General features: G+C 36.5%; 1 protein-coding gene across 2 annotated transcripts in view; it reads right to left on the bottom strand.

The window, feature by feature from the left end:
- The window catches only part of LOC137651323 (beta-1,4-glucuronyltransferase 1), a 700820-nt gene that overhangs the window by 678160 nt on the left and 7660 nt on the right, over positions 1-15000 (bottom strand). The window contains exon 1 of one of the 2 annotated variants that reach the window (XM_068384600.1): positions 4188-4399. The exons of the other annotated variant lie outside the window; for it this stretch is intronic. Coding sequence (XP_068240701.1) covers positions 4188-4295 — 108 coding nt within the window. The 5' untranslated portion in view covers positions 4296-4399. Of the gene's footprint in view, positions 1-4187; positions 4400-15000 lie in introns of those variants that run through there. 2 annotated transcript variants of the gene reach the window in all.

Raw genomic sequence — 15000 nt, forward strand, 5'->3', positions numbered from 1 at the left:
TTCTAAACATCAGTGAATTAACAGGATCACAAAATGTCGGAGAATAAAATAGAGATTTCTAAACATCAGTGAACTAACAGGATCACAAAATGTCGGAGAATAAAATTGAGAATTCTAAACATCAGTGAACTAACAGGATCACAAAATGTCGGAGAATAAAATTTTAGTTCTAAACATCAGTGAACTAACAGGATCACAAAATGTCGGAGAATAAAATTTTAGTTCTAAACATCAGTGAACTAACAGGATCACAAAATGTCGGAGAATAAAATTTTAGTTCTAAACATCAGTGAACTAACAGGATCACAAAATGTCGGAGAATAAAATAGAGAATTCTAAACATCTGTGAACTAACAGGATCACAAAATGTCGGAGAATAAAATATAATTCTAAACATCAGTGAACAGGATCATAAAATATCGGAGAATAAAATAGAGAATTCTAAACATCAGTGAACTAGCAGGATCACAAAATGTTGGCGAATAAAATAGAATTCTAAACATCAGTGAACTAACAGGATCACAAAATGTTGACGAATAAAATAGAGAAGCCTAAACATCAGTGAACTAACAGGATCACAAAATGTCGGCGAATAAAATTTAGTTCTAAAGATCAGTGAACAGGATAACCAAACATCAGCGAATAAACAACTGAATTTCAAACATCAGTAAATAAATGGGATTACCAGACGTCGGCGAATAAAATCTAGAGTTCTAAACATCGGTGATCTAACAGGGTCACCAAACATCAGCGAATAAAATATAGTTCTAAACATCGGTGAACTGACAGAATCGCAAAACGTCGGCGAATAAAATCTAGAGTTCTAAACATCAGTGATCTAACAGGGTCACCAAACATGAGCGAATAAACCACATTTCAAAAATCGGACACTTAACGAGAGAATATGCAATGTCTGCCATTAAACCAGAGTTAGAAATTTCAAAGAGGTTGTATAATAATGCATATCGAAGCATTAGTTCATAAACCGGTTTATCCCTGCAATTTTCTCCACCAATTAGACATGTACTGGCCGATTTTCCTCTAATGTCTGCCCCGTGGACCATTGTAAGCCCTTAATTTGGCCTAAGAGACCACTAAGGTAATGTGGCCAGCCAGTAACTTCCTTCTTGTTCCTTGGAGAATTGCCGCATAGTAAGAATAGTCTTATTCACTGTGAAAATGAGGGGAAAAAGATCCCACTTTGAGTCAAAATGATGATGATGATGATAATAATAATAATAATAATAATAATAATAATAATAATAATAATAATAATAATAATAATAATGTTAGGTATTACAAATCTACAATCACAATCGTAAATTCAATGTCAGGAGCTTTAGCAATATTCTCAAAAGTGACAATTCAGCTGAAGAGGTCATTTAGGAAAAATGTGAAAACAATAATTTTTAGACATATTACGGTGTTCCATTTAATTTAATAAGAATAATAACAATAGTAACGTCATAATAACAAGAATATAAAACTCCTCCAAACAACATGATGAAAAATCTTGCAGCCTTTGATGAAATTGATAAATAACATCTAAAGCCGACAATGCCTTTCCTTTCCAACGGTTCTTGACCTTGTCGTAATCCCGTAAGTGCTTTTCTTGTCCCACAATCCAGATAAGGTCACTGATCAAAGGGTCAAGGTTAGAAACAAGGATCCAACAGAGAATTTCTGGCATCGAAGCAGCAATTTTCCTTTGACAACCCGACTGCTGATTCATTTCATTTCCATCAACATATTGTGGCCTTTAGTTTGATTTGATTTGTAAAATCTGGACAAAATGACCTGGAACTGGGTCCGGGAGGGCCACCCAGGACCATAGGACAAGTGGGGAGAAACCCAGAGGTGTGACAGTAAGATTGAATAGGGACGAAGAAATCAGCTAAAAACTGGGTGCAGCTGTGGACAAAGGGGCGCAGTAAAGATAAACGAGTAATGCGTACAGTGCGCAACGTGAGGTACACTGAGGGCAGTACCCAACTACGAGGTTAATTGCTGAATAAACAATCCCTCACCAGCAGCACTTCAAGCCCCACACATGATAACATTTGAATCAGAATTATTATACAATATATTTGTTATAACCAGTAAAAATATTCTGAAATACTGTTATAAGACCTTATGAATATTTCCTTTTATCATTATCAGTATATGGAGTCGCAGCACCAGTGGTCATGCACTCCCAAAAGGTTTAAGATCACCGTGAAATATGAGTGCCAGAGCCTTTATACCACTGTCTTTCACTGTAATGGGTAAGAGTTCTCTTGCTTGAGGGTACACCCAGGAGCACTATTCCATCTTATTTCTCTTCCTCTTGTTTTTTTCAAGTTTTTATAGTTTATGTATGAAATACTTATTTTAATGTTGGTTCTTAAAATATTTCATATTGTTAAATTGTAGTCTCCTCATTTCCTTTCTTCACTGGGCTATTTTCCCTGTTGGAGCCCCTGGGTTTATAGCACTCTGCTTTTCCAACTAGGGTTGAAGCTTTGCATGTGATAACAATAATAATAATAACAGAGCAAGACCGGAAGAAACAGCGAAAGAATCAAGTGTAAATAGAACGGAAGAGACAGCGAAAGAATCAAGTGTAAATAAAAAGAAAATAAACACTTGACGAACCTCAACTGTAATCAGTGATTTCTTGTCAATTACACCATTAAGTTATTAACAATGGGCACTACAACTTCATTACTCGCCGAATAACACATTTGCCAAATCAAAATGATTCCCACAAAATAAAATCTCGTTTCTTTTGCCGAATTGTAATGGCGAAGAAATTCCAAAACAATTCGTCAAAAGTCAAAAAAAAAAAAAAAATCTTATATGGTGTTCCATCCATGCAGATTGGAAAATTTGGCACTGGGCCAAAAATTTCAGTTCAAGGGGCCCTCATGAGATTGCATGGGAAGAGGGGAGATAAACAGGAGGAAGGGGAGGGAAGGGAAAAAAGGAGACTGGGAAGGGAGACAAGGAGAGGAAGGGAAGGGCAGTCTCTCGTCGGCCATGAACCCTGATAATACCATGACTTGATCCTCACGAAAACTTTTCCCATATTACTCCTTTCCTTAGCCCTTATAACCCCCCACCCTACCCCCTGAACGCCTCTAACCCCTTCCCCTCCCCCTTCCCTCCTCCTACCAGCACTATGACACACCACAGTTCACATTATTTTTTTTTTCCAGTGGGCGGTGGAAAATGTTTCAAGAGATCATTATTTTCTATGTGCTGCGGGTTGATGGAAAAGATGGCAGACATATATGAGAGAGAGAGAGAGAGAGAGAGAGAGAGAGAGAGAGAGAGAGAGAGAGAGAGAGAGAGAGATTAATCTAAATAATTAGTGACGTTACAATGAGAGAGAGGAAGCTTGATCTAAATAATTATTTTAGTGACGTCACAAAGAGAGAGAGAGAGAGAGAGAGAGAGAGAGAGAGAGAGAGAGAGAGAGAGAGAGAGAGAGAGAGACCTTGATCTAATTAATTATTTCAGTGACTTTACAAAGGAGAACAAGCGCCGATTTGATACAGAACGTGACAAAAACATCACAAATATTCGTGAAACAAAAAGGTGGCTGTAAGCGTCTAATATCAGCATCGTATTAAAGTAATTTTCAGTTCTGGCAAAGAAAAGACCATTGGGGAGGCTGTTAAGCAAAGAGAGGCGAGGCATAATGTAGGTCACAGAGTTGCCATTTACCATTTAGATAAATACTTCTGCATGAGACCACTTCAAACCAACAAGCAAAATTAGATCGGCTGACGACTCTAAATATTTAAATTCGCCGAAGCTTAATCTTTCTGGTTTCAATTCGTTTCATCCGAATAGATGCTCACCAGAACGTCACACGGGCAAACCCAACCCCCAACTGTGGTGCCCAAAAACAGCAGTGGTCTCCCCAGTAAACATCTTAAACTCACGGTCTCGGGCTGGGATCGATCTGCTGCCATGCGAATGCTAGGCAAAGACGTTACCACTGTACTAGCCTTATTGAGATAAATATATTTAAAAAATAAATAAAACAGGACGCTTTCAAAGGTACCCATCTCATAATAGTCCCCTGAATCGTGAGTAACTATTGTCTGGTCCTCCATGGTCCTAATTGGATGGAAATAGGACATTGTAGGACAATGCAATGACCTGTTCCTTGCTCGCATACATGACCTTTGAACACTTGCCTTAGAGTAGCAGACAGATTCACATCTCTCTTTCTTCCTTCTCTGGGCTTCCTTCTTCCTCAGAAATCTGAAGACCATCCGAATCTCTCTCTCGTCTGGGGGCCTCATTTACAACTTCGATCCTGGGAAGTGCAAGTTAAAATTTTGAATGAAATATTTCACAGCACAGAGTGAAATGACTGAAGAGACACAGCAGGCCACTCTAAAGACCCGCGCGATACATCTCTCGTGTCTATCAGTGCTTGAAACAACTCCACCACTGATAACTAATCTGATAGAGGCGGCGCACCTAATCGTCTGAGTCTATCAATCTTATTTCGAGAGGACATCTTGCAATGTTGACTTATCTGATTGATTGTAACGATAACCGGATTAGCAATTTCTTGAGTATGTTCCATTCTCTTATCGACGTTGAATTTCACATGCATAGGGACGTTACTCTTATGAATCTCCACTCCAGGAAGGGTGTAATCGGGTGAGCTTACTTTGTACCTTAGAATTCCAGGTGCTAATAAAGATCTTAGATTCCTTAGTAAAAGACTAGTAAACTCGGACACACTATTCTGTCTTCCTTATCTTCCTCCTGTGTTGTTAAAGTTTTTATAGTTTATAAATGAAATATTTATGATAATTTCGTTACTGTTCTTAAAATATTTTATTTTTCCTTGTTTCCTTTCCTCACTGGGCTATTTTCCCTCTTGGAGCCCCTGGGCTTATAGCCTCCTGCTTTTCCAACTAGGGTTGTAGCTTAGCAAGTAGTAATAATAATAATAATAATAATAATAATAATAATAATAATAATAATAATAATATACATTCATTTTTCATCAAGTGTTTCACATGCATGAGGCTTCTAGCCATAAACTAGTCATATGGAAAGCTGCTTAATTTCTCTGATTAGAAGATTAGCACCAAAACAAAAGTATACTTACGGAACTTGTCAGTATACCGGGTACTTGAGCAATAAATTAAATTGCTCACGAGTAAAAAAGACAAAAAGGAGGAAACGAAAATAGAATATATATAATCAAAATAAATTGCTGTATTCATAACAAATTAACTCAATGTGAATAACAAATAAATCCTCATCATCATCCCCTCCTACGCCTGTTAGACTTCACCGGTCGTCTCTATCTTGAGCTTTTAAATCAATACTTCTCCATTCATCATCTCCTACTTCACGTTTCATAGTCCTCAGCCATGTAGGCCTGGGTCTTCCAACTCTTCTAGTGCCTTGTGGAGCCCAGTTGAAAGTTTGGAGAATTTAATAGTAACAAATACCAACCACAGTAAACAATTTCCAGATAAACATGGTGACACCACTTTTGAATGGATTTGGACATATTAGTTTTGGCCTTACAGCCGGACGATGGGGCCGGCAAGGCCATTCAGCGTCGAGCACAACCTAGGAACCACCCCCCCCCCCCCCCACAGCAGCAGCAATATGCAGCAAAAAATTAAATGTAATAAGGAAGGAAGTAAGTGAGAACCGTGGTAAAGAAAAATCGTTTAAAAGTAAGTGCAACTAGGAGCTGACGTGTACAGATGATACTGTCCCCCACTCCTCTCTTCCTACGGGGCAAATTAGCGACAACACCAACACCGGTTTCTAGCCCACTGCAGGAAAAAGGCCTCAGGCATGTCAATTCATGTCCCGGGTTAGGCTAGTTTTCATCACCATCTGGATAGTGCGGGTTGGTGATGGTGGGAGATTTTCTTCTGATCGCTCATAGCAAACCGACGTAGTATGGGTTGCCCTGGCTAGTACAGCTTTGCTGATCATGGTGATACGCAAAACCCTTCACTACAGTGAGGTATCCCAACTCGGAAAGTGGAAAACCAAGTAAGAAAATGTTCCCTTTGAACATTCATTCGCTTATACTTGAACTTTAACACAGCCTTAAATCAATAATAGATGAAAACCCCAGCAAACCAGCCGTTCATAAACCCGATTCTCCTGCCCGCTCACGCAAACTAACCCAAGTCCCATGTCCAGATCGGGTTCTATACCAAAATTCAATCCTGCGGTCCATCAACGGTCAAATTTCCGTAAAAATTGGTACGTAATTTTTAGATGTCTCGGTCCACTAGCAACAGAGCGATTGCATTTAGCTTCTGAGTATCTTCCTGTAGTTCAAAAAATAGGAATGGAGAGAGAGAGAGAGAGAGAGAGAGAGAGAGAGAGAGAGAGAGAGAGAGAGAGAGAGAGAGAGAGAGAGCATTACAACTTTAAATTAGATTTTTAGTCGACGCAAGATTTTTGTGGTGGCCGATGTGGTAACGTCCCTAACTGGTGAACTCCAGACTGGCGTTCGAGTCCTGCTCAAACTCGTAGTTTCTTTGGTCGCTGCAACCTCACTATCCTTGTGAGCTAAGGATGGGGGGTTTGGGGGAGCGTATAGGTCTATTTGCTGAGTCATTAGCAGCCATTGCCTGGCCCTACCTGGTCCTAGTTTGGGTGAAGAGGGGGCTTGGGCGCTAATCATATGTATAAAAGGTCAGTCTCTATGGCATTGTCCTGCTCGATAGGGTAATGTCACTGTCCCTTCATGAGCAACCTTTAAAACCTTTAAAACCTTTCATGGTATTATTACCAAAACTAAGTGATTCATCACATGGCGATGTTTTGGCTAATACGAAATTGTTTATAGTGACAAACGTGATAAACTTAAAAACATGTTTTGTATTTTCAGTTTAAGAAGACGATAAGAAACGTGATTAACGAAGTCTACAATCTATATTTCTCAATTGAAGAAGCGAATTATTCAAAGCAGTCGAGATCTTGACTTTTTTTTTCTCGACCTCTGTAGCCTGACCGAGTTTGAACCGTGAACATCTGCAGCTCTCTGATTGTACAGTTGGACACATGAGTCCCTGGCACACCTCACTCCGAAGAGGTGCACCATGTCACACCCTTACTTCGCGGCGAGTAACCAAACAGATAGTGTAGGAAGAGATGGCATAGGGGGGTGGGAAGGGTTAAAGACAACTTGCCGAACAGTAATGGTGTGGCTGGGTCCACTCCTTCAGAACGAGGTGTACCTGGAATTCCTGTGTCCAACTGTACATTTTGGTGAGTTTTCTCACGCTCCGTAGCTAGATTTTGGAATTCTCTTTCTACTTCCATTTTTCCTTTAAGTACTGATATTCTTTTAAGGAGTAGTTTTAACGATAACCTCCCTCTCTCTCTCTCTCTCTCTCTCTCTCTCTCTCTCTCTCTCTCTCTCTCTCTCTCGAATAGAGAGAGAGAGGTTGAGGTTAAGGTCAAGGTTAAACCTAGTGAATACCAAGCAAAACCTTGAAATTGGTAAAACTATTTACGGATTTGAGGCGCCATTACGTATATTACTCAGTTGACCTCATTTCATTATGCTACATAAATGCGCAATAACACAAGCAAACCATTCGACCTGTATCCCAAGCACACCTTCAGGGGCTTAATGAGCAGTGGTACCAACACAACAAACATATTCTTAAAGGTATGAATATAAACTCACCTTGAAAGGAGTGGAAATTTTAGTCATTCAGAAAGCAAATAGATATCTTGCGTTTCCAACTAGGGTTGTAGCTTGGCTAGTAATAATAATAATAATAATAATAATAATAATAATAATAATAACAAACAGCCTAGTATATTTGAACAATTGGTAATCACAGATGGTAATACTGTTTGTAGGTGCCCGTGTTTCATACACGCTGTAATGTTATGTTCTATTTTTTTCATTGTGGCAAGGTATCAGTTAGGTACTGTACTAACAGAAAGGCGAGGAGAATGTAAGTGGCTTTATTCAACATGATAACGAGCTTATATGAAAATGGTTGAGGGTAACAATGGCACATAAACTCCAACAATGTGAACCATGCAGTGGCAATCTTAAATAGGTTTTTATATTATCAATGCGGGAGAGAGCAAGATCTTTCCATTGCATGTTCCGCATTGTTGAATTTTTATGCCATTGTTACCCTCAACTGTTTGTATATAAGTTCGTTATCTTCTTGAATAAAGTCACTTACATTCACCTTGCCTTTCTGTCCGTACGTAACAGATACCTTGCCACAAATAGATTCCAAGAAGCCAGAAGAAATCTCTCGTGTAATACCACATTTAATCTGTGACTGTGATAGCTGTGACGGGCGAAAACTTACAATAATTAATCTCATACACAGTTGCGCGGGATATCATCCAATGATATTCTTTTTAAGTTTATTACCATTAGCATACACCCTTTTTCTGTTATTCTGGTCTGTTTACTTTGCAAATATCCTGAAGCTTTCCCCCCAGTGTTATTACTCCTCCCTACATACATACATACATACATACATACACATATGTATATATATATATATATATATATATATATATATATATATATATATATGTATATATATATATATATATATATATATATGTATATATATACATATATATATATGTATATATATATATATATATATATATATATATATATATATATATATATATATTATCATTATTATTTTGTAGACTGGCGTGAAGAGGCAAAACCTGATGAATGCGAGCTAGGAGAAAAAGATTGATGAAAAACTCAAGAGATGAACAAGCAGGATTTAGAAAAGGTAGAAGTTGTACTGACTAAATTTCCATTTTTTTTTTTTTTGAGACACGTGGTACAGCACTGTGTAGGATAAATCCACTTTTGATGCCATTTGTGGACTATGAATAGTGGGCACTGGTCAATTTTGTGGAGAGTCCAGCGTTATTATGAAGTTCCTCTTAAATATGTAAATTTCATTAAGTCTGCTCATGACTGTATTGGTAACAGGAAATTAGCTGACCTCGAATATGTTGATGACGCTCTCCTTATTTGCAGAACACCAAAGGACTTGCAAAGATTGCTTACCAGGATGCATGAAATATCACATAAGGTTGGGGTCAAGATAAATAGAAGGACAGCGATGTTGGGAACGGAATATGCAATGGAAGATGACATATCATTGGAGGGAGAAAAGATTAATGTGGAGGAATCATTCAAATATTTAAGAACCCTGATATCTAATACAGAATCTTTGGAATTTGAGTTTAATGAAAGATTGAAAAAAAAATCAGGCAATGGCTAGGTTAAGTAAAATTTGGGAATGAAATCGCCTGAAATTACATATAAAAACCACACTATATATCAGTTTAGTGACATCGGTGTTATTGTATGGACTTGAGTCGTGGTATGACAAGGAAACAATATTGAGCAGATTTTGTAGAGAACAAAGCCCTCGGAGGAATTTTGGGAGTTAAATGGCAGGACAGGACTAGAAATGAAACTATGAGAGAGATTACTCGAGATTACTCCTCATGATGAGGAGATAGTTTGGGCATGCTCTTCGGACTCCCAAAGAGGGATTTGTTCACCAAACTTTCAACTGGACTTCACAAGGCACTAGAAAGAGTTGGAAGACCTAGGCCTACATGGCTGAGGACTATGAGGCTTGAAGTAGAATATGATGAATGGAGAAGTGTTGATTGAAAAGTTCAAGATAGAGACAACGGGCGAAATCTATCCGAGGTCCTTCGCTTCAATAGGCGTAGGAGATGATGATGATGATATATACAGTAATATACTATATACACTTCATGAGAGTCTCTCTCTCTCTCTCTCTCTCTCTCTCTCATTATTGTTATAGGTAGTAGGTTGGCCCGGGCACCAGCCACCCGTTGAGATACTACCGCTAGAGACTTATGGGGTTCTTTGACTGGCCAGACAGTACTAAATTGGATCTTAATCTCTGGTTACGGTTCACTTTCCCTTTGCCTACACAGACACCGAATAGTCTGGCCTATTCTTTACAGATTCTCCTCTCTCCTCATACACCTGACAACACTGAGATTACCAAACAATTTTTCTTCACCCAAGGGGTTAACTACTGCAGTGTAATTGTTCAGTGGCTACTTTCCTCTTGGTAAGGGTGAAGAGACTCTTTAGCTATGGTAAGCAGCTCTTCTAGGAGAAGCACATTCCAAAATCAAACCATTGTTCTCTGGTCTTGGGTAGTGCCATAGCCTCTGTACCATGGTCTTCCACTGTCTTGGGTTAGAGTTCTCTTGCTTGAGGGTACACTCGGGCACGCTATTCTATCTAATTTCTCTTTCTCTTGTTTTGTTAAAGATTTTATAGTTTATGTAGAAAACATTTATTTTAATGTTATTGCTATTCTTAAAATATTTTATTTTTCCTTTTTTCCTTTCCTCACCGAGCTATTTTCCCTGTTGGGGCCCTTAGCATCCTGCTTTTCCAACTAGGGTTGTAGCTTAGCAAGTAATGATAATGATGATAACTAAAGCAATTGCAGTACGCATACACTAAATCAACAAGCTACATAAAAACACCCACCACTGAATATAATTCCCTCAGGTGCTCAACACAAATTCTCCTATACATTTCACGCTCCACGTCCTACATGTTCGTCGCCAATGTTTGCTGTGAACGACACTGCATAATGGGATCCCGCTTCCCTTTACATTCGTCACATAAAATGTATAGTTTTCATACACGCTGTTGCATGCAGCAAAGCCGATAGCCAAAAAGGATGTAGATTCCTATTCAGTGAGATTCAACATGGATGCCACCAACATTTGTTCGGGGCATTTTTAAATCAAGGGGACGTGAGTGTGTGAACTCGACGTTTTCTAACTTTATTGTCAGTTTTTGTTGAAGAGTTTATATATATAACGGTTTCGTCGAGAATGAAAAAAATAAATAAATAAAGTGTAGAACAGGTGATGCTTTGTTTGTGAACTAAACAGGTTTTGAAATTTCTTTTGTTCATGCCCAGTGACATTTTGGTTATTTTCGTTTACGTAAACATTTATTTTGGATATCTCTTTTTAATACAAAAAATAATTTTGTTAGTTTTTAGGAATTTGTAGAAATGTTTTTAGGAAAGCTTGTACACGGGGCTTGGCCTATACGAAAGCTGTGTTGGTAAATGCCCTTTTACCCCAAAAATTGATAAAATTAAAAAACAGACAAATTTTCGGGCATCTTCTTCCTTGCTCTCATTAAAAAAAAAAAGATTCATGTGTAAGGATTGTTTGGAATGAATTGGGCAACTTCGTAAAACTAAAAAATAAGAAATAAAAAATGTTACATTCTTTCTTACTGACTAAAAAAAATAATTAAGTTACGACAACTTCATGGCAAAAAAAAAAAAAAAAAAAAAAAAGTAAGATTCTCTGAGTTGCATTTCTATATTAGGAAGAGTCTATGTACAAACAAAATGATGACTTCTATTGCTTAAATATGAATTAGATACGGGATATGGTCACTTGAATACTCACCAAGAATAAGTGACTTGACTTATAAATCAATAGAGAAAAAGAAAAAGGTGTTTTTACATATACATATCATTATTATTATTATTACTAGCTAAGCTACAACCCAGTTGGGAAAGCAGGATGCTATAAGCCCAAGGGGTCCAGAAGGGAAAAATAGCCCAGTGAGGAAAGGAAATTAGGAAATAAATAAACGATATAAGAAGTAATGAGCGATTAAAATAAAATATTTAAAAAACTAACAATATTAAATCAAATATTTCAGATATACTATAAAGACTTATGAAGCAAGAATCTCCTCTATATATATCAATGAGCAAGTATCTGGGAATATATATATATATATATATATATATATATATATATATATATATCATCCTCCTACGCCTCCTATTGACGCAAAGGGCCTCAGTTACATTTCGCCAGTCGTCTCATAAACTGACTAAATCCATAGAGGAATCATTGTCGAAATTCATCAATGGATAGCCAGTTCCTTATGATGCAATACCTATATAGGCTGATGGCCTAAAAAGTTGAGTTAACGTGAGCTTTGCAACAAGATATATATATATATATATATATATATATATATATATATATATATATATATATATATATCTTGTCACGCTCAGTTGAGAGAGGTGGTAATCATACCTTGGTGAGAGGGGGTACATCGAGATGTACTACTCGGAAACCAAACTCTCCCACAAATTGCCGAACCAGCGGGTTATAGTAGGTAACTGGGAGGGAGTGTGAAGGGTTGAATCTGCGTATGCATGTGTATGCATGTCTATCTAATTATTTAGACGTCATTTTTGAAGGGTCGCGTACACTAGTGGATCTAGGTTAATAGAACTAAAAGGTAACGAAGATAATGGAGAAGGAACCATAAATTAAGAAAACATTTAACAAGAAACCGAAGATGTGTATTTAAATTCAGCTTTGACAGGAAGGGAAAAGTTTTGAAAGAAGTTTATAAAAATTAAAAAAAAAAAAAAAAAAAAAAAAAAAATTTACAAAAGTGATGATGAAATATAGCTTTCTTTATCAATAAACTAAAATACGCGACCCGACAAAACTGACTACTAAATACTAATATAGATATGCACACATACAGATTTGCCCGTTCCTATCTTCTCCCCTTTGCTATCACACGGCACTTTCGGCAATTTTTTGGAAATTGTGGTTTCCAAGTGTACCTCTCGGGGTACCCCTCACCGGGGCATGATTACTCCCTCTCCCCTTAAGTGACATACGAGAAGGGTGAACGTGACCGGAATATATATATATATATATATATATATATATATATATATATATATATATATATATATATATTCATATATATATAGCCCGACACTTGCTCTGTATTACATAGGAGATATGATGATGCTATTAAAAAAAAAATATATCACTTATCCATATCAAAACGCGTCCAAAAAATTCACACAAAAAAAATCCACCATTTACCAAATGAAAAAAAAAAAAATAATCACAAAAATTCAAAATTTATTTCAGTACCGAAAAATACGATCCCGATAAATAGCATTCAGGTTATGGAAATGCCATTCCCAATCGCCGTAAAAGAGTAAACATTTCAGTCACTAATCCCTTTAACGCAATAATTATTTTAAATAGCAATCAACGCCCGGCTAATATTCGGAATCATCCATCAATCTGAATGGATATAAATATTCCTATGGGTAATTTATGATATACGGAAATACTGCTAAAATGTTTAGAATTGAATCCGCTTCCTAAATTTTCAGGTTTTCAAGGTATAAAAGAAGTAATTTTAAAGGATACACATTTTAAAGAATAGTGGTTTTCAGTTAATATATATATATATATATATATATATATATATATATATATAAATATATATATACATATATATATACATATATATATACACACATACATATTTGTGTGTATTCTACATATACAAACACATACATATGTATATATATATATATATATATATATATATATATATATATATATATATATATTATTATATATATATATATATATATATATATTATATATATATATATATTATATATATATATATATATAATAAGTAAAAAGATTAAGAGGATGAATAACGGAAAACTCCGGGCGTCCAAGCAATTACAAGATATACACTAATGACATATACAAACACATACATATGTATATATTCATATATATATACATATATATATATATATATATATATATATATATATATATATATACATATACATATATATATATATATATATATATACATAAGAAAAAAGATTAAGAGGATGAATAAAGGAAAACTCCGGGAGTCCAAGCAATTACAAGATATACACTGATGACGCTATGACTGAGTGGCTGACCAGGTTTTATAAGGTATACTTGACAGAGGGAAAGTTTCAAAAGGAATACGTGACAAGAATAAATGATTTAATGATCATAGCGACTGTAAGTAAGGAGGGTGATAATGGATTTAGGTATATAAAATATTCTTGAAATAAAGAGATGCCGTATGGGACATGAATGGTCTTGAAAAGTGTGTGTGTGCCTTCCTTCACAGCATCATTAAGCAGTTTCACCAAATAAGGATTAGCTATAAACATTAAACAGTGTCATTCATTCATTGATCATGGATGAACCAGCGTAAATGCATCACCACAACATTCGTACCTTAATCAGCAGACTTTCGAACTCCCATATTTTACATTTCAAGGGAATGTTTGTGCCCTTCATTCTCATTATTATTATCATTATTATTATTATTATTATTATTATTATTATTATTATTATTTGCTAATCTATAACCCTAGTTGGAACAGCAACATGCTATAAGCTCAGGGGCTCCAGCAAGGAAAATAGCCAGTGAGGAAAGGAAACAAGGAAATATAAAATATTTTAAGAACAGTAACAACACTGAAATAAATAACTCCCATATAAACTATACAAACTTTAACAAAACAAGAAGGAGAGAAATTAGATAGAATAGTGTGCCAGAGTGTACCCTCAAGCAAGACAACTCTGACCCAAGACAGTGGAAGACCATAGTACAGAGGCTATGGCACTACCCAAGAATAGAGAACAATGGTTTGATCTGGGAGTGTCCTTTTCCTAGAAGGGCAGCTAACCATAGCCAAAATATCTTGTTTACCCTTATCAAGAGGAAAGTGACCACTGAGCAACTACAGTGCAGTAGTTAACCCCTTGAGTGAAGAAGAATTGTTTGGCAATCTCAGTGTTGTCAGGTGTATGAGGACAGAGGAGAATCTGCAAAGAATAGGCCCAAACTATTCGGTGTATGTGTAGGCAAAGGGAAAGTGAACCGTAACCAGAGAGAGGAATACCATGTAGTACTGTCTGGCCAGTCAAAGGACCCCATAACACTAGCGGTAGTGTCTCATGACATCCTTTTACCTTTTCCATTCCATGACGTCCTTTCACTTTTTTCATTTCCATAACGTCCTTCTACCCTTTCTTATCGTGACTTCCTTTTACATTTTTCTATTA

Source organism: Palaemon carinicauda, chromosome 12, assembly GCF_036898095.1.
Source record: "Palaemon carinicauda isolate YSFRI2023 chromosome 12, ASM3689809v2, whole genome shotgun sequence".
Taxonomy (NCBI): Eukaryota; Metazoa; Arthropoda; class Malacostraca; order Decapoda; family Palaemonidae; genus Palaemon; species Palaemon carinicauda.